The sequence below is a fragment of the Psammomys obesus genome, unplaced genomic scaffold (genome assembly GCF_907164565.1).
Source record: "Psammomys obesus unplaced genomic scaffold, mPsaObe1.curated_primary_1811, whole genome shotgun sequence".
Lineage (NCBI taxonomy): Eukaryota > Metazoa > Chordata > Mammalia > Rodentia > Muridae > Psammomys > Psammomys obesus.
The window spans coordinates 2,639,036-2,659,941 of NW_026596089.1; the positions used below are offsets into that span (position 1 = coordinate 2,639,036).

Sequence of the window (20,906 nt, forward strand, 5' to 3'; positions counted from 1 at the left end):
GAGACTTACCTTCCCCTGTACATGGCATTAATCATGCATAACTAGTTGAGTTGTTGGGAGTCCAGTGCTGGCCCAGAAGGTCCTTTGACTGTCCATTCTCTTCCAAAAGCCCCATTCTCTTGCTGGGGGTTGGAAATAACAATTTTGAAGGGCTATGACATCTTCAGGCTTGAATTTAACCTAGGTGTGGAGAGGTCTTTAACTTCAGCTCTTCTTCCACCCCGTACAGCAGTACCAGCAACTGACATTACTATGGATGGTTCTATCCAGGCCATGGAGCTTGTCAGTATTAGTGGGCCAAAGAGGGTGAAGGGAAGCAGCAAACAGAGTGTTTTTTATTTGTGAAGATGGCCAGCTGGCTATCCTGAGTGTAACCAGGACTTGGCCCCATTCCTCTCCTTGTTTTCCAGAGCTCAGTGGTGACTGGGAGCAGAGGGGAAATTGCTTGCTCCCTGAATTCCATTGCTCACTGTCTGTCTGAATGGCAGTGTTTGCTCCCCAAGCGCCAATGTCACCACTCTGGGACCTTGCCTAATAGTGAAGCTTATTCAGAAATGGAACAAGAAAGAAGAGTTTGCTCCAGGCTTGCAGGGCTGTTGATGGCACAGCCAAAATGTGTTTCTATTTCAAACTTAATCAGCTTTAAAAAATCTGTCATGCCTCTAACCAGAAAAGACCAATACAGGCCTATAATAAAAATAAGCCTTTGGGGACTTTTGCTGTGAAAGTGAGAGGAGCTGAGTTCAAATCACTGGCACAGAAAAGCCAGTCATGGCTACATATGCCTATAATCCCAACAGTGGGGGCAGAAATAGATAGATCCTGGGAGCTTATTGGCTAGCCAGATACCAAAACAGCTCAATTATAGACCCCATCTCAAAAAGTAAGGTAGGAAATAGTTGAAAAAGATACCCAACTGACTTCTACATGGTTGAATATGTGTACATACACAGAAGTGAATGTACACACAAAATAACAACAACAACAATAATATTTAAGCTGGTTGAGGATGGGTGATCTGCCTGCTATATTGTCACAATAATGTCCAAACTGATGAGGAGTTCATTTAAATATCAGAATATCTGGAGGTAGAGCCACAACAATCTAAGAGGGGCTCCTCAAAAGGCTTTGGTTCTTGTTCTGTTTCCATCTGTGTAGTCGGCAGCTGTTCTGTAGGACTAGCAAGTGCCTGGGGATACTGGAGTTCTGTGCTTAAAACATGTGCTGCCTGTCAATCTTTGTTTTTCTTCTCACTTCTCATCAGAAAGCAAAGCCACCTTCAAGCGTAATGAGAAACAAAACATTCCATTACCGTATCCTGACTGACATTAAACGATTTCTTTTATCCTCACACAACTGATTTTATAGGCTAAACAGGCCACCACCAACCTCAAAGGCTTGCTTATGAATGAGTGTTTCCGAGCCAAACTGTGGCTTGGAGCACCAGCAGGAGACTAGGACCTGGGCTAACTGAAGCGCAAGGTGTGTCTGCTTCCTCTGCGCGCGAAGGTCAGCGTGACAACTCTAACCTTCCGCTAGCTGAGTGAATGCAGGTTTACCTCCTGCTTGGGACCCAGGGTTATGGTGTTGTTCCTCTTTCTATCTGTAGGGTAAGGCCCAGCCAAGTCCTAAAAAAGAAGCAACGGTTTCTAGTGCGGTGGGAGCCCGACTGCAGAACAGGGCTGTGGAAACCAAGAATGAAGCCGGGGCTCGCTCACGTAAGTCGGAGCATGCGCTTGCACTGTCGCGTCCTGGGGCAGAGCCGCCATCCTGCGGCGGAGACCTGCCCGCGGTCAGTAAATGCTAAGATGGCATCCAGGGCTGCTGCTGCAAAAAGCATGAGGGTTAGTTTGAAGTTGAACCTTATCTGTCGAGAGGGAATATTTCTTATCAGGATTGCACCACTCTGACACTGTAGGAAGTCTTGTTTGATTACAGCAGCAGCAATCCATGGCTATCGCTCTCCAGTCTGCTCAAACGGAAAAGACTGCAACTCTCAGGGAACTCTCAGGTCAGGTGTACAAATGAATGAAGTGATTGCTTCTGACTGGCAGCAAATATCGCCACCATCATGGTACTGGCTTTGTAGCTTCTCTACATAGTTTACCCTGCCACCTACAGAAATGGAAACGAGGCACAAAGAGGATACATGACCTTTCTAAGGCACATAGTGGGTAACCAGCAAGCTGGACTAAATACCTGCTGTTCGCTCCACCCCAAGAAAGCTGTGAGAAAGGTTGGCTTCTCTATGCCCAACACACATTTTTATAAAGTCAACCGACAAAGAAACAAATTGCCCTTTGGCTTTGCGTACTGTGTTTTAGCTGATGTCTCTCCTCCTCTTCTCCTCTCCCGCAGTTCCATGGCCCCCGTCCTCATGTTCCGTCCTGCCCCCAGTCCTTGACCTTCCTACTTTCATATCACTTGTCATCATGCACTGTTTAGGCAGTGTGCATTATATCACAGCCACAGTGCCACTTCTGGACAGCAGTCATTCTGAAGGTACTAGCCAGTCTCAGCCCGAGTGGTAGAATGAAGAAGTTTTGCTGTTTATTTTGAGTGGCTTATCAAGAGATTAAAAACTTAATTGAGGGTCTGGAGAAATGGCTCCGTGGGTAAGAGCACTAACTGTGCAAGCTTGAGGTTCTACTTCAAATTCCCTCTAAAAAGCCGGTGTGTCGAGCCACATGCCTTTAACTCTACAACTATGGGGAAGAAAAGGGATTAGATTGATGGAGCTTCCCCAATGCTGGTCTAGCTCCAGGTTCAGGAAGAGACTTTGCCTCAAGGGAATAAGATAAACCACCAACACCCCCCCCCCGACTTCCACATAAACGCATGGCTGCATGCACCCACACAGGTAAATGTTCACATACACTACAGGTGAAATGCCACAGAAACAAAATAAACAAACAAAACCCAGAGTCGCTAGTTTACAGCTGCCTGCACAGCCCTACAAACCCAAGCTGTTAGAGGTTTCCCCTGCCTTTGGTTTGGTTTTGGCAACATCACTATTTGTGTTTTCCTAATAAAATATTTTTCATTTTTTCCAATTTTTATATACACTCACCACTTTAATATACAGCTCAGTGGTATTAAATGCATTCATCATGTTTCATAAGAACAACCACATAACTTACCTCTACTGCTGTTTTCCTGCTTATTCCTGAGAAAAGAACCTAGGTCCTTGCTCACTCGTGTTCTAACACTGAGCTCTTGTTTCTTTTACATTGCATTTACTTAGACTGTGTGGTGCCGTGACACTTCTCTGGGGTCAGAGGACAGCTTATAAGACTCAGTTCTCTCCTTTTACCATGTGGGTCCCAGGACGAAACTCAGGCCAGCAGGCTTGACAGCAAGCACTCTTGCCTCCCAGCCATCTCACTGCCTCTTTGGACTGCTTATTTTGAGAGGCATACTAAATAGCCCAGGCTAGGCTTGAACTCATGTAACCCATGTAGTCCTGAAATTTGGGATCCTCCTGCCTCAGCCTCCCCAGTATCTGGGTGGATGGCTCTTTCATTCTGTAAAGCTGAAAGTGGGTACCCATCAAACATTAGCTCTGCATTATCTTCTCTCTCAGTCTCTTGCAGACACTGTCTGTATGATCTTGGCCATTCCAGTTATTCGCAAAGCATTTCTACTTTCATGACTAGATTATTCCACTTAGTGTAATGTCCTCAAGGTCCAGCCATTGCAACATCTGTCATAATCATTACTTTCTAAGACTTAACATTCCTCTGTGTGTGTATGCAATAATTTTGCTTATCTACTCATCAATCAGTGTGCAGTGGGTTGTACCCACAGCTTAGCTTCTACGAGCATATCCAAGACTCTTTTTTCAGTTCACTGAGATCTGACTTTGAACTCTTGGGATAAACGCTCAGAAGCAGAATTGTTCTGTTTTTAAATTTTCAAGAAGCCACAGTGATATTTTTTCTGCCAGTTGTACAATCTTACATTTCTACCTACTAACATTGTTCAAGAAAGAGGCCCATTTTTCCATGTCTTCACCAAATCAGGGAGGGGGTCAGTCCTAATGCATGATATGTCATTGATATTTTGATGTGCATTTCTTTAATGATTTAGGATGCTAAAAAATCTTTTATCATTATGGTCAATAGTGCTTATTGACCATTAATGGATCGTCTTTGGAAACGTCTACTCAAATCATTCTCATTTTAAATTCATTACTGTATTATTTTCTTCTGTATCACTGTGATGATCAAATGCCCAACAGAAATGAGTTAAAGGTGAAAGGAGTTGTTTTGGCTCGTGATTTAGAGGTATCAAGATATACATTTCAGGACATGGCATAGAATATACGCTCAACACCAGGGTGGCCAGGAAGCAGAGGAAAGTATGCATATCCTGAGCTGGCTTCTCCTTGTCCTTGCTTATTATTTGAACCCCCCAGCCGAAGTAGATGGAGGGTCTTTCTCCCTAGTGTAACCATCTGCACATGCCCTCAAACACATACCCAGAAGTGTGTTTGACTATCTCTAATTAATTCAAAATCACCATCATCATTGTTATTATATTATTAGTAATTCTAAATTATTATTAGGTTATCATCCATCAATATATCACAGTAGAAGGAGCAGGAGCTTGAGGAAGCTCACTGCATTCCATCCACAGCCAAGAAGTAGAGAGCTATGAGTCCTTACACTCGGCTTACCCAATCCTTTTTATACAGCTCAGCCTCCCCAGCCTAAGGAATAACGCACATATGAAAATAGGTGGACTTTCCCACTTCAATCAATGTAATCAAAATGATACCTTCGAGGTATGCCAAAGGTCCATCTCCCAGGTATTCTAGATTTCATAAGATGAAAATTAGTTAGCCATCAAATGCCACCTCTTGTCAACTTGACACCCAAAATACAACATCATTATAGATCATAACAATTCACTCCTTGTCACCTAAGCCTCATGTTCATCTCATAAATCAGTACACAGTCGAACTTCAGAAGTCTAACAATTGCAAGTTTAAAAAGTCCAAAGTTGGTTTCTCATCTGAGACTTAAGGCAATCGTTAGGAGTGCTCTCTTATGAAATTAAAAAGAAAGAAAGTGAAAGGTTATGATTCTAGCACACAATGACACAGAATGAGCACCATCATTCCAAAATAAAATCATTGAGGCAAAGCAATGAATGATGAGCCAAAATTTCAAAATCCAACAGGGCAAATGCCAGATCTTAGAACTCAGGGTCTGGCGTCTGAGACTCAAGATGAAATTTGCTGAAATCCAAACACTTAGATCGTCCTACTTTCCAGCTGTGCCATGTGCATAGCACATAGGCCCTCTCTAACGCCAGACCCACTCCGTGCCTCAGCTCTCAACAGCAGACATAGCATGAGCCAGGCAGCTCAACTGCTCTCATGTCTCCACTGCAACTTAGATTTTACTTTGACAACTGCACATAGTGGCTGCTCGGGGCCTTTTTGCAGGGACCCTAACCCTACCACACATGGCTTGGCCTCTGCTGTTCTTGGAAACAGTGGAGCTGAACTCCACGCCACCCCAGTCTCCTGTCTTTAATGCTTACAAAACCAATGGACAGCGCTGTCAACTTCTCTTGCCAGTTCAAGAACACAGCTATATCAGCTTCTGTGCTGTGATGACCCCGAGGAAACACTTATCTTCAGCTTGAGCCTTCTTGCTTGAAATTGATTTGGATCTCTACAAAACAGATCGTCTGATGGACGGATTTTACCATTAAGACAACTTTCCTATCACCTGTTGTCCCAGTGTAGCACGTGAGATTTCTCTTCAGTGGTTCTGATCTCTTTAACAATTATAGCTGTTTGCTCAGCACTGATCTGAATGCTATTCTGTCTCGAAATTTCCTCTGCCAAACAAATTAGTTCATTGCCTTTAAATCAATGTCCAGAGAGGGACATGAGAAGAAGAAAGCCAGATTATTAGGCAAAATGTCACATGAATGGTCCTTGGCTCAGTTCCTGATGGAGTCCGTGTTCACGTCTGAAATATAACGGGCCATGCCATCTGCATTTCTTGCAGCAGTTTTATCTTCCAGATTCCAATCAGAACAGATCATTCATCTCCATTTCCAGTGTGCAAGAGCTTTTCTAGGACAAAATACCAAACTCTTTCACTCTGCAGCCACAAAACAGTTCCAAAGACCTCAGCACCATGAGGTCAGATTTCTCGCCTGCTTCTCTGTACTAGGTTTTTTGGTCTTCGTTACTTTTCTGTTGTCATGACAAACTATCCTGGCAGAAGTAACTTAGGATGGCTTGTTTCTTTCATTGAATCTGTAATTACTTGGGAAGATATAGAAACCTTGACAATAGTAGGTCTCCCAGTCCATAAACATGAAATGTTTCCATTGATTTATCTTGTTAATATCTTTTTTTAAACAAGGAAATCATTAAATTTGCAGGCAAATGGTGGGATCTAGAAAAGATCATCCTGAGTGAGGTATCTCAGGAGCAGAAAGATATACACAGTATATGTTCACTTATAAGTGGATACTAGACCTATAAGATAGGATAAACATACTAAAATCTCTACACCTAAAGAAGATAAACAAGAAGAGGACCCAGGGTAAGATGATCAATCCTCACTTAGAAAGACAAATGAGATGGACATTGGAAGTAGGAGGAAACAAGTAACAGGACAGAGCCTACCGCAGAGGGCCTCTGAAAGACTCTACCTAGCAGCATATCAAAGCAGATGCTGAGACTCATAACCAAACCTTGGGCAGCGTGCAGGGAATCATACGAAAGAAGGGGGAGTTAGTATGACCTGGAGAGGACAGGAGCTCCACAAGGACCAAGTATATCAGGGGTCTTCTATGAGACTGTTTTTCCAACCAAGGACCATGTATGATATAACCTAGAACCCCTGCTCAGCTGTAGCCCATGGTAGCTCAGTATCTAAGCGAATTTCCCTAGTAAGGGGAACAAGGACTATTTATGACTTGTTAATATATTTTAGCAGTACTTTGTAGATTTTTTTCCCCTATGCTTGAAATTGAACTCAAGGCTTTGAGCATGTTATAGAAGTGCTTTATTATTAAGTTAAACATGATTTGTACATTTTATTTTATAAGTCTTAAGTGTCGTTGGCTAATGGCAGAATAGTTTATTTTTTATGATGTTATGAACAGAATTGATTCCATAATTCCCAATTTAAATTGTTCATTGTTGTTATATAAAGTAGAATTGATGTGTGTTCAGTTTGTATGTCGCTACATTGCTGAATTCACTTGTTTTTAATTCATCTAGACAGTGATTTGTCAATTGCTTACTCTTTCTAATGAAATAATTAATGATTTTACTCTATTTTTTCCTAATCTCAGCTTCATTTATCTTTTCTAGAACATTTTCACCTACATTTTCTGTTGCCTTTAGGTAGACTTTTTTCTTTTCCATGTCTTAAGTTGCCAACTTAGGTTGTTGATTTAATTTCTTTTTAGTTTAGGGGATTTCTGAGACAAGATCTTGCAATGTAAGCCTGAGTAGAACTTTCTATGTAGACCAAAGCAGCCTTGAACCTGAAGAGGTTCCTTCTGACTCTGCTTCCTACTGCTGGGTCTACAAATGTGGGGCAGCACACCTAGCTTCTTTCTTATTTTACTTTTACATAAACCTCTATAGCATAAATTTCTCATTACTTCTGCCTTGGCTGCATTTTATAAGCCTTGGTATGTTATGTTTCAGCTTCATCCACTTGGCTTGGTAATTTGTCTTGTGATTTCTCCTCTAAACCATATTTAACAGTATATTATTTGGTTTCCACAAAATTGTGAATTTCTCATACTTTATTTTTAATACTGACTTCTAACTTCACCTTGTTGTGGTAAGAGAGGACACTTGATGTGCTCGCTAGCTCTTTTCCCTTACTGATATGAATTTGTGGTAACATGCTGTCCATGATGGGAAATGTCCTGTTGTGTGCACTTGAGAAAAATGTGTCTGCTGCTGTTAGACCAAGCTGTGTCCATATCTCCAATGGAGTTGATTGTGTTGCTTCCATCTTCTGTGCCTTACTCACCTGCATCTGGTTATTCTGTGCAGCACTAAGAGTAGGGAGTTTATTATTGTAAAACTTTGTTTTTCTTTTTAATTCCTTAAGTTTTGATGCATATGTTTTAAAGGAACTAATATTAGGTTAATTATTATTATATCTCTTTCCTTCATTGAACTTTCTGATTCAATTTTATGTGACATTAGTATGACTATCCTTGCTCTTTTTAAAATGACTTTTATACATTATGTTATTTTTCTGTCCTTTGATGTTTAACCTATTCGTTTATTTATGTGTAAGATGAATCCTGTATAGGTACCATCTGACTAGATCGTGTCTTGTCTACTCTACTGATCTCTAGGTCTTGACTAAAGCATCTAATGTACTCAGAGGTAAACTACTCACTGATGAAGAAGGATGGTCATCATTTTGCTATTGGTTATTAGTCTTTGGGTTTTTTTTTTATTCCTCTACTGCTTTTTTCATTTGTTTTTGTTGGCTTTTATACAGGAATATTTAAATTTCTTCCTTACTTTTTATATATATTTTATAGCTAGGAGCCTTGTGATTACAATAAGAATTATATTCAATATGCTGAAGTCATCACACTCTAATTTGAATTTATAGCATCTTTTTTTATGAAACTTTGCTGTCACAATCAGTTTCTTAAGTATGTAAGTTCACTGTAAGACCTACACTCTTTTTTTTTTGAGTTTTTTTTTTTTGAATTTTATTTTTTTCTTATCAGTTACATTTTATTAACTCTGTATCCCAGCCATGTCCCGATCCCTCATTCCCTCCCAGTCCCTCCCTCCCTCCCTCCTCTCCACCGTGCCCCTTGCCAAGTCCACTGATAGGGGGGACCTCCTCCCCATTCATCTGAACTTGTTTTATCAGGTATCTTCAGGACTGGCTGCAAAGCTCTCCTCTGTGGCCTAACAGGACTGCTCCTCCCTTGGGGGGTGGGGAGGCCAAAGAGCCAGTCACTGAGTTTCTGTTAGAAATAGTCCTTGTTCCCCTCACTATGGGAAACCAATTGGTTACTGAGCTACCACAGGCTACACCTGAGCAGAGGTTCTAGGTTATATCCATACATGGTCCTTGGTTGAATGTCAGTCTCAGAAAAGACCCTGTGCCCAGATATATTTGGTCCTTGTGGAGCTCCTATCCTTTCCTCATCAGTCTAACTCCCCTTCTTTCTTATGATTCCCTGTCCTCTGCCAAAGGTTTGGTCATGAGTCTTTGCTATGAAAACACTGCTAGTTAGATTCTTTCAAATTTGCTCAGTAGACTCCTGTCATACGTTCAATGCACATCCCATCTGTCTTTCTAAACGAGGATTGATCATCTTACCCCATGTCCACTCTCTTGATTATCTTTTTTAGGTGTACAGATTTCATTATGTTTATCACATCTTATAGGTCTATATAAATGAGTATATACCGTGTTTGTCTTTCTCCTTCTGGGATATTTCACTCAGGATGATCTTTTCTAGATCCCACCATTTGCCTGCAAATTTCATGATTTCCTCCTTTTTGATTGCTGAGTAGTATTCCATTGTGTAAAAATACCACAATTTCTGTACCCATTCCTCCGTTGATGGACATCTGGGTTGTTTCCAGGTTCTGGCTATTACAAATAAAGCTGCTATAAACATGGTTGAGCAAATATCCCTTTTGTGTACTTGAGCAAACTTGGGGTATATACCTAGCAGTGGTATAGCTGGGTCTTGAGGAAGCACTATTCCTAATTGTCTGAGAAAGCGCCAGATTGATTTCCAGAGTGGTTGTACCAGTTTACATTCCCACCAGCAATGGAGGAGGGTTCCCCTTTCTCCACAACCTCTCCAGCATGTGTTGTCCCTTGAGTTTTTCATCTTGGCCATTCTGATGGGTGTAAGGTGATATCTCAGGGTCGTTTTGATTTGCATTTCCCTGATGGCTAATGAGGATGAGCATTTCTTTAAGTGTTTCTCTGCCATTCGATATTCCTCTGTCGAGAATTCTCTGTTTAGCTCTGTTCCCCATTTTTTAATTGGATTACTTGGTTTGCTGCTTTTCAGCTTCTTTAGTTCTTTGTATATACTCGATATTAGTCCTCTGTCAGATAAAGGGTTAGTGAAGATTCTTTCCCATCTGTAGGCAGGCGTTTTGTTTTGATGACAGTGTCCTTTGCTTTACAGAAGCTTTTCAGTTTCATGAGGTCCCATTTATTGATTGTTGCTCTTAGAGCCTGTACTATTGGTGTTCTGTTCAGGAAGTTGTCTCCTGTGCCAATGAGTTCTAGGCTGTTCCCCACTTTTTCTTCTAACAGATTTAGAGTATCTGGTTTTATGTTGAGGTCTTTGATCCACTTGGACTTTAGTTTTGTGCAGGGTGATAAATATAGATCTATTTTCATTTTTCTGCATGTGGACATCCAGTTGGACCAGCACCATTTGTTGAAGATGCTGTCTATTTTCCATTGAATGGTTTTGGCTTCTTTGTCAAAAATCGAGTATTCATAGGTGTGTGGGTTTATTTCTGGGTCTTCTATGCGGTTCCATTGATCCTCCTCTCTGTTTTTATGCCAATACCATGCAGTTTTTATTACTATTGCTTTGTAGTACAACTTGAGATCAGGGATGGAGATACCTCCAGATGATCTGTTGTACAGGATTGTTTTGGAGATTCTGGGTTTTTTGTTTCTCCATATGAAGCTGAGAATCTTTTTTTCAAGGTCTGTAAAGAATTGAGTTGGTATTTTGATGGGAATTGCATTGAATCTGTAGATTGCTTTTGGCAGGATGGCCATTTTCACAATGTTAATCCTACCAATCCAGGAGCACAGGAGATCTTTCCATCTTCTGAGATCTTCTTCAATTTCTTTCTTCAGAGACTTGAAGTTTTTCTCAAACAGGTCTTTCACTTGCTTGGTTAGTGTCACCCCAAGGTACTTTATGTTATTAGTGGCTATTGTGAAGGGTGTTGTTTCCCTAATTTCTTTCTCAGCCCTTTTGTCTTTGGTATACAGGAGGGCTTCTGATTTTTTTTGAGTTGATTTTGTATCCTGCCACTTTGCTGAAGGTGTTTATCAGCTGGGGGAGTTCTCTGGTTGAATTTTTGGGGTCGCTCATATATACTATTATATCATCTGCGAATAATGACACTTTGACCTCTTCCTTTCCGATTTGTATCCCCTTGATCTCCTTTGGTTGTCTTATTGCTCTGGCTAGGACTTCAAGTACTATGTTGAAGAGATATGGAGAGAGTGGGCAGCCTTGTCTTGTCCCTTATTTCAGTTGGATTGATTTAAGTTTCTCTCCATTGAGTTTGATGTTGGCTATAGGCTTGCTGTATATTGCCTTTACTATGTTTAGATGCCTTGTATTCCTGATCTCTCCAAGACTTAAACATGAATGGGTGTTGGACTTTGTCAAATGCTTTTTCAGCATCTAAGGAGATGATCATGTGGTTTTTCTCCTTCAGTTTGTTTATGTGGTGGATTACATTGATGGATTTCCGTATGTTGAACCACCCTTGCATGCCTGGGATGAAGCCTACTTGGTCGTGGTGGATGATATTTTTGATGTGTTCATGGATTCGGTTTGCATGTATTTTATTGAGTATTTTTGTGTCAATGTTCATAAGAGAGATAGGTCTGAAGTTTTCTTTTTTTGTTGGGTCTTTGTGTGGTTTAGGTATCAGGGTGACTGTTGCTTCATAGAATGAGTTTGGTAATGTACCTTCTGTTTTTATTTTGTGGAATAGTTTGAGGAGAATTGGTGTGAGCACTTCTTTGAAGGTCTGGTAGAATTCTGCACTGAAGCCATCTGGCCCAGGGCTTTTTTTGGAGGGGAGACTGTGAATGACTGCTTCAATTTCCTTGGGGGATATAGGGCTGTTAGTCTTTCTACCTGATCTTGACTTAATGTTGGAAGATGGAATCTATCAAGAAAATTGTCCATTTCATTTAGGTTTTCAAATTTTGTGGCATATAGGCTTTTGTAGTATGACCTAATGATTGTTTGAATTTCCTCAGTGTCTGTAGTTATGTCACCCTTTTCATCTCTGATTTTGTTGATTTGGATAGATTCTCTCTGCTTTTTAGTTAGTTTGGCTAAGGGTTTGTCTATCTTGTTGATTTTCTCAAAGAACCAGCTTTTTGTTTCATTGATTCTTTGAATAGTTTTATTTGTTTCTAATTGATTGATTTCAGCCCTGAGTTTGATTATTTCCAGCCTTCTGCTCCTCTTGGGTGTATCTGCTTCTTTTTTTCTAGGGTTTTCAGTTGGGCCATTAAGTTGTTTGTATGTGATGTTACAAATTTCTTCTTGCAGGCACTTAGTGCTATAAATTTTCCCCTGAGCACTGCTTTCAATGTGTCCCATAAATTTGGGTATGTTGTGCCTTCATTTTCATTGAATTCTAGGAAGTCTTTAATTTCTTTCTTTATTTCTTCCTTAACCCAGCTGTCGTTGAGTAACAAGTTGTTCAGTTTCCATGTGCGTGTAGGCTGTTTGTTATTTCTGTTGTTGAGGTCCAGCTTAAGTCCACGGTGGTCAGATAGAATACAAGGGATTATTTCAATCTTTTTGTATCTGTTGAGGCTAGCTTTATGACCAACTATATGGTCTATTTTGGAGAAGGTTCCATGCGGTGCTGAAAAGAAGGTATACGCTTTTGAGTTTGGATGAAAAGATCTGTAGACGTCTATTAGGTCCATTTGATTTAGGGTCTCTGTAAGTGTTTTTATTTCCCTATTTGTTTTCTGTCTAGTTGATCTGTCCCTTGGTGAGAGTGGAGTGTTGAAGTCTCCCACTATTAGGGTTTTAGGATCAATGTGTGATTTAAGCTTTAATATTGTTTCATTTACGAATGTAGGTGCTCTTGTATTTGGGGCATAGATATTCAAAATTGTGATGTTCTCTTGGTGGATTTTTCCTTTGATGAGAATATAGTGGCCCTCCTTATCTTTTTTGATTAACTTGGGTTGAAAGTCTATTTTATTAGATATTAGGATGGCTACTCCCACTTGTTTTCTGGAACCATTTGCTTGAAAGACATTTTTCCAGCCCTTTACTCTGAGGTAGTGTTTATCTTTGTTGCATAGGTGTGTTTCTTGGATGCAACAGAATGATGGATCCTGTTTCCGCAACCATTCGGTTAGTCTGTGTCTTTTTATTGGGGAGTTGAGTCCGTTGATGTTGATAGAAACTAGTGACCAATAATTGTTACTTACTTTAGATGTGGTGTTGGTGGTGTCACTGAGTTTCATTGCTTGTCTTCTTTTGGTTTTTTTGTTGTGTAGTTATCTATTTCCTCTGTTTCCTTCGATGTAGTTGTTTTCTTTGGTTTGGAGTTTCCCTTCTAGTAACTTCTGTAGAGCTGGGTTACTATGTAGATATTGTTTAAATTTGGTTTTGTCTTGGAATATTTTGAATTATCCGTCTGTTGATTGAAAGTTTTGCTAGGTATAGTAGTCCGGGTTGGAATTTGTGGTCCCTTAAGGACTGTATGATTTCTGTCCAGGCCCTTCTGGCTTTCATAATTTCTGTTGAGAAATCTGGTGTGATTCTGATAGGTCTACCTTCATATGTTACTTGGCCTTTTTCCCTTGCTGCTTTTAGAATTTTTTCTTTGTTTTGTAGGTTCAGTGTTTTGACTATGATGTGACGTGAAGAATTTCTTTTCTGGTCTAGTCTACTTGGTGTTCTGTAGGCCTCTTGTATGTTTATGGCCATCTCCTTCTTTAAGTTGGGAAAGTTTTCTTCTATAATTTTCTTGAAAATATTTTCCGGACCTTTGAGCCTGATGTCTTCTTTTTCTTCTACTCCTATTATTCTTAGGTTTTGTCTTTTCATGGTGTCCTTGATTTCTTGGATGTTTTGTGTTTGGAACTTTTCTGATTTTATTTTTTCTTTGAGAGACGTGTTAATTTTCACAAGTGTATCTTCGGCTCCTGAGATTCTTTCTTCCATCTCTTGTATTCTATTGGTGATGCTTACCTTTGTAGTTCCTGATCTTTTCTCTATGTTCTCCAGCTCCTGGTTTTTCTCTATTTGTGTTTTCTTTATTTATTCTAATTCTGTTTTCATGTCTTGCACCATTTCCATCATCTCTTTGAATGTGGACTCCTGGTTTTCAATGATAGCTTCTATTTTTTTGTCCATTTCCTCTCTATGTATCACTAATTGTGCCTCTACTTCTTTGGGTATAATTGACTGCATTTCTATGAGAGCTTTGTTTATTTCTTCTTTATTTGCCTTCATTTGTGTGGACATTTCTTTGAGAGCTTTGTGCATTTATTCTCTGTTTGCCTCAATTTTCGTGGTCATTTCTCTGAGAGCATGATTTGTTTCCTCTTGGTTAGTCTCGATTTCTTTGGCTATTTCTCTGAGGGCTTTGTTCATTTCATCTTTATGGGCCTCTAATAGCTGGAGAAACATAGTTTTGAGGTCGTTTTTTGTATATCTAGTGAATTGAAGTGTCCATTGTTTTGTGGGTTTGCTGGTGAGGTCATTATGTCCTTATTTTTGTTGGGAGTGTTCTGACTCTAGCCATCTGGTTATTTATAATCCTCACTGTTTGTTCCTCGAGATTGTAGTTCGGGCTATGATCGTCTCTTTCTGTTTTCTGGACTGTTTTTTCAGGAAGATGAGAGAGGTTCACTGGTTTGGGAGTGTGCACTGTGGTTTCAGTTTTTGCCTAAGTAAGGAATGTGACACTGGCGCTATTCGCGTGTGCTTTTAGTGGGCGCAGTGTGCATGCGCGGATTCTCTGACTATTGCAGTGGCCTGCAAGTCACTATTACACATTTCTGACTGAGATCCAGGGATTGTTTGCCTGGATTACACTGGTGGACCCGCAAGGCAGAGGCTTCAATGTTGGGGTCGCTATCTCAAGAATCCCTATGATGCCAACACTAGGGGTGTGGGTGGCAGGGATCTCGTCTGGTTGCTTCTGTGGGGAGGCCCTGGGTCTGGGGCAAACTCTCCCTAGAAGGCTCACTCACTCTCTTGCAGGACCAGTTGGAATGCACAGGGGTTCCCCTTGCTCACTATTCTCTGTTTTGGTCCTGCTGCGGAAGTGCATGGGTAGGCTAACAGTCAGCTCTGTGACACTGTGGCCGCAGGACTCGGTGTTCACCTTTCCTGTGTGCTGCCTCTTTGTCCTTTCCCTCTGCCAGGAGGGGTTATGTTGGCTGGTCCCTGGGTGGCGCGGGAAAGAGTTAGGTTGAGTGTACTCAATCCCAGATCCCGGGCCCAGATCTCTCTGCCAGAAGCAGCCTGGCAGTAGAATCTATGTTTGCTGATCCCGAGAGAGTACCAGGTAGGGTTGAGTGTCCTCAGATCCAGAGCTTGGGTTTCTCTGCTAGGGGCCGCTGGGTGAGCTGTAGAGAGGGTGCTGTGTCGTTGGCAGGCTGCCTCTCTGTTCTTCCCCTCTGACCTTCCCCTCCGCTAGGGCAAGCTTATGGCGGTGCTCCCAGGGGAGTGCCAGCAGGGGTTGGGGCTTCTCAGTTGGATCCTGAGCCCTGAGCTGGCGTTTCTCTGCCAGGAGTCGGGAGGGGGGGCGCCAGTGATAGAACTTGCTGCTAGACCTTATTGTGCTGGACCCAGGAGAATCTCAGGATGTGTAGAATGACCACAGTCCCAGATCCCGAGCTGTAGTTTGTTTGCTAGGAGCAGCCGGCAGCACTGGAGTTCCGGCACTGTGAAGCCGCTGTGCACCTCTTTATCCTTCTGCTCCGCCGCGGCAGGGTGATGGCGGCGTTTGGGGGAGTGCCCGAAAGGATTGGGTTTTCTCAGCCCTCATCTCGGGTTGGGGTACAGCCAATGTCGACTGTGGCAGATTCTGCTGGATGCTGCCTTTTGCCTCCTCCCAAGAGGGAGTAGGGATTTTGAGCTGGGCGTGCAGCTGCTCTCCGTGCACGGCGGGAGCTCAGTTGTGATGGCGGCAGGTACCCGTGGTCAGAGAGACCTTCCAGGGAAAGACTGGGTGACCCATGATCAGTCTTACAACTTTCCTTCCCCGTGGGGTTTTTTTGCGACTGGGACTCTCAGTCTCTGGCACCCTTGTGCCCACCAATCAGCCTGGGAAAGTGATCGGGACACACAGGTTTGCGGCACCAGCCCGGAGACCCAAAGCCCGCCTTAGCCGGGTTCTCTTCCGGGTTCTGGCTGGGCAGCCGAGAGTGGACCCTACTGATTCCCAGGCCATGGGAGCCTCCCCTCACCTGGGAAACACGATCGATTGCTGTTGTTTTAGGGCCCAGAGTTCAGTCTCCTGGTCGCTGCACAGAGTGTGTTGTCCCGCTTCTCAGACACGGTGTTCTCCCGGCGCTGCCATCTTGGCCCTCCAAGACCTCGAATTTATAGCATAATATACAAAGACTTCTGTTCCTTTGGTAGCTCTTTCTAGGACTTTTGATTTTTTTTTTTTTTTTTGCATTTATTTACTCTGGCTCCAGGGACTGAACACAGGTCAACAAACTTGGCTGCAAGTTACTGTACAGCATTTTGTTCTTCCCATGGCCCCTTTTTTTCTTGTTTGTTGATGAAGCAAGATCGAAGTGTGTACTCCCTAGGTAATCCAGGCTGGCGTCCAACACAGACCCTCGCGCTTCTGCCTGCTGAGTCACACCACCACGCACCTTGAGATCTCTGATGTCACAGATTATGTTTTTATATTAACTAATCATTCTATTAAATTATACTGAAGAAAATGTTACAAGCTAAAGTTGTATTAATACCAACTTTTATCATTTTTTTTCATACAGTTTTGAGTTACTGTCTAAGGTTCTTTAATTCACTCTGAAGAGTTTCCTTGTGTTCTTACAAGACAAAAGTAACAAATTCTTTTAGGTAGGAATTTCTTAATTTCTCTCTTACTTTTGGTTGACAGTTATTGTTAGTTTATTTAGTTGGTTCTTTTTAAAGACACTTCGAATGTACTGTCTTTTGCCTGTGCAAGTTTCAATGGAAACTGCTGCTGGTCTTATTGGGGTCCTCTTGCATGTGATCTGCCATTTTCCTCGGGTTGCTTTCAAGACTGGTTTTCTTTTAGAAATTTTATTTTGTCTTAGTTTAGTCTTTAGAGTTCATCTCACTTGGATTTCACTGTACTTTTTGTACTTCGTTTATACTTATGACTTTCATTAAATTTGGAAAATTTTTCAGACATTATAGTGGTTAATCCTTTCTGCTCTACTTTCTTTTAATCCAGAATGAATGTTTCCTCCCACAATACATATATTCATTGGCATGATGATTTATCTTCATTGCCAACTTGACTGTATTTAGAATCACCATGGAAACACACCTCTGGGAAGATCTACAAAAGCATTTTTATAAGATTTAAGTGAACAAGGGAAGACCCAACAACCTTAATGGGGGTGACATTATTCAATGGGCTTGTGTCCTGAACAGAGTAAAAAGAGTGCTAAGCACCTAACAGCATTCACCTCTCTGGACCTCTTTAGTGAGACATTACTTGTGGCATCATATTCTGCTTGCTATACCTTCCTCCCGTAATGGACTGTGCCTCTATGAACTGTGAAGCTGAATAAACCTCTTCTTTAGTTTCCTCTGTCAGGTAGTTTTGCCAAAGCACATCACTAATACAATGGGCTTTATGGACTTCAAGGACCTCTTAAGCACAGCTTCATTTTCTTCCTTTTTTGTATGTGTATTCATGTGTGAGTGGCGTGCATGCATACATGCGTGCGTGCATGCGTGTGTGTGTGTGTGTGTGTGTGTGTGTGTTGCTAAGGGGATAGTAATTTTTTTTTGAGACACGTTTTTTCAGTGGCCCAGGCTCCCAATTACGGTAGGCTGGCTGACCTCAGGCACCTCTCTGATTCCATCTCCTCAGCACCCAGCCTAAAAGTGAGCTTTTGTGTGGTCCTGGAGGCTGAACTTTTTTGCCCATGCTCGCAACTGAGACATTTCTTCTAACTCCTTCAGTTGTTTTACTGCCTCATCTTCAGACTTGATAATTTCTGTTCACCTATTTTTAAATTCTTCCTTCTACCTGATCAAATGTGTCCCTAAATCCTTCTAGTAAAATGTTCCTTTTAGTTTTCAATTGCAGAATTTATTTTTGGTTTTTGTTAGGAATTCCATCACTTTGTTGTTGTTTTCATTCTACATATACTTCATTTTCTTGACTTTTTCTAGTGTTTCCTTTGGTTCTTTGAGCACTTTACAACAGTTATTTAAGTTTTTGTCTACTGGATCTGTTTAGAAGTTCTGTCATCATCCTTTTCAGGGACATTTTTATAGATAATTTTTGCCTTTTGGATGAGCCATGTTGCATTCTTTCACTGTACCTCTTGTAGTTTTCTCATTAAAAACTAGACATGCAGGGTCTAAAGAGATGGATCAGGACCAGCATTCAGTCCCAGCACCCACATGGTGGCTCACAACCACCTGTACCAGGTCATTCAATGCCTTCTTTTGAACTCTGTAGACACTGACACGCATATGGTACATTTTCATACACAGGCAAAACACTCACGTACACTAAATAATCTCAAAAGAAGTTACTGTTGCTGCTTTGCTTTGTGTGGTTTTTTTATACGAGGCATCCAAATCTCATAGTGTAATGACTCTGGAACCTGGATTCTCCTCCTTCCCTGGGGTTCGGTGAATTTTAAAACTTGTGACTGCCTCTGTGCCCTTGATCAGCACAAGTAGAGCCTCTAAGGTAGTGGTTCTCAATCTGTGAGTAACAACCCTTTGGGGCTGAAAGACCCTTTCAGATGGGTCACCTAAGACCATCTACATCTCAGATATTTACATTACAATTCATAGCAAAATTACAGTTATGAAGTAGCAACAAAATAATTTTATGGTTGTGGGGCCAGCACAACACAAAGAACTGAATTAAAGGGTCACAGTGATAGGAAGGTTGAGAACAACCACTATAAGGTCTTTCCAGATCTTGTGCCTTTCTCTGGAAATACGTGCTTATTTTTCAGTTTTCCTGGATATGTAGTATTTCTGAAATGTCATGTTTCTAGTATCTGATTGCCCAAAAGAAAAAAAATAAAAATAAAAACAAGTGATTCACTTTCCAAAATCCCTCAGAGCCAACATAGGAGATCAGATGCAAACTTAGAAGCCAAGTCAACGACCTCTTTTTATTTATTTGTTTGTTTGTTTATTTATTTATTTATTTATTTATTTATTTATTTATTTATTTATTTATTTATTATGTGTCCAATATCTGCATGTATGCCTTCACATCAGAAGAGGGCACCAGATCTCATCTCATTATAGATGGTTGTGAACCACAATGTGGTTGCTGGGATTTGAACTCAGGACCTCTGGAAGAACAGACAGTGTTTCTAACCTCTGAGCCATCTCTCCAGCCCGCCAATGACCTCTTTACCTGCACCATTTGATAGGGACCACCAAGCCGTGGTCAGAGCACAGACCCTAGATGACTAGAGAACAGGATCCTTACCCTGGATCTCACAAGTCAAATGGAGATTGAGCTAGGAACGTGGGGAAAGAAAGTGCAATTGCTACTGTGCTAAGAGTTGAGGCTTATGAAATTAACTGCACTTTACTGTTAAGCCTTCCCCCCGGAAGTTGCAAGTTTTTGATAGTCTCCAGAGCTCCAAAGCTGTTCTATCATACAGACTGTGCCACTGCAATAGGGTCTGGATGGGGGAATCTCCAGTGCTCCCCATTCTGCCTTCTCCCCAGAATTCTCACAAGGTTTTACATTTTTTTAAATAATTAATTTTATTTATGTGCATTAGTATGAAGGTGTCAGATTCCTTCGAATTGGCATTACAGACAGTTGTGGGTTGCCATGTGGGTGCTGGGAATTGAACCCTGGTCTATTTGAAAGAGCAGACGGTGCTCTTAACCGCTGAGCCATCTCTCCAGCACCAAGGTTTTACTTTTCTCCTAAGCTGTGAAATAATGTAACAGTAAGGTAGATTTTCCTTTAATTGAGAAAAAAATAATTAAAGTTGTGCACATCTATTTAATAAAAATTATATTAAGCCTTTCTTTAAAAAAAGTAATGAATTGTGTTCTACATTTTGAAAGTTCTCTATTTCTTTCTTTACAGAGTATACAATAATGCTTTAAAAAGTAAAAAGCGCTCTGTAAATTTTGAGGTCAACACATATTGACCACCAGGGATTATTTCTTAATTCATCAGGGTTAGATGGTGTTGACAATGTACAAAGTTGAATCTGAATTCAGAGCTAGATGTCTGGAACCCTTGATCTCTAATCTAGTAAACTTGGCAAGAGGGTAGAAACAGAAAAAAAAAATAGAAAAAGAAAAAATAAAAGCTAGCATGTAAGGTTTACTATTGAAAATCAGTATTTCTCTTTAGGTGACTTCCTCAGTGTGGTAGCACTGCAGAAATGCAAAGGTCCCAAGTGAGGACACAGATGTCTTGTGCCTTGTTCTTGACTGGAGTGCTTGCTGTAAGTCTCTGTACCCATTCAGCAGGTAGCAGAACAGTGGGTGTCAGCAAATGCTGTTTGTTCTTGACCAGTCGTGGAAGTTTGTGACCCGGAGTGCCAGTGCAGCAGCGCTGAGCAGTGGGACCCTGAAGCTGCTCTATGGTCTTCCGACTCTCCTCTGGTAAAAAGATTAATGCTGTTTCCATGCTCGTGTTATTGGAACTATTTCCACATAGAAGCAGGAGCTTATCTTCACCTGCCTTGCTCACGCTCACACAGAGCTGTCCTTCTGCTGTGGATGGTGGAGCAAGAAGGTCCTTTGCCAAATGCAGGCAGTGCACCTTGTCCTTTCCAGCCTCAGGACTATAACAGTTAGATCTCAGACTACATCTGTCCCCGATAGCCTGTTATAGAAAGCACAAAACAAGCTACAACATAAACTGGCAAGAAAATAAATCAAAGACTTATTTGTGAAGGCACACATGCAGCTTTATGTTG

The 20,906-nt window shown here is 41.3% G+C and overlaps 1 protein-coding gene across 1 annotated transcript in view; it reads left to right on the plus strand.

Moving 5' to 3' along the window:
* The window catches only part of Zc2hc1b (zinc finger C2HC-type containing 1B), a 62,306-nt gene that overhangs the window by 27,135 nt on the left and 14,265 nt on the right, over positions 1-20,906 (plus strand). The window contains exon 6 of the mRNA XM_055627732.1: positions 1,610-1,718. Coding sequence (XP_055483707.1) covers positions 1,610-1,718 — 109 coding nt within the window. The remainder of the gene's footprint in view (positions 1-1,609; positions 1,719-20,906) is intronic.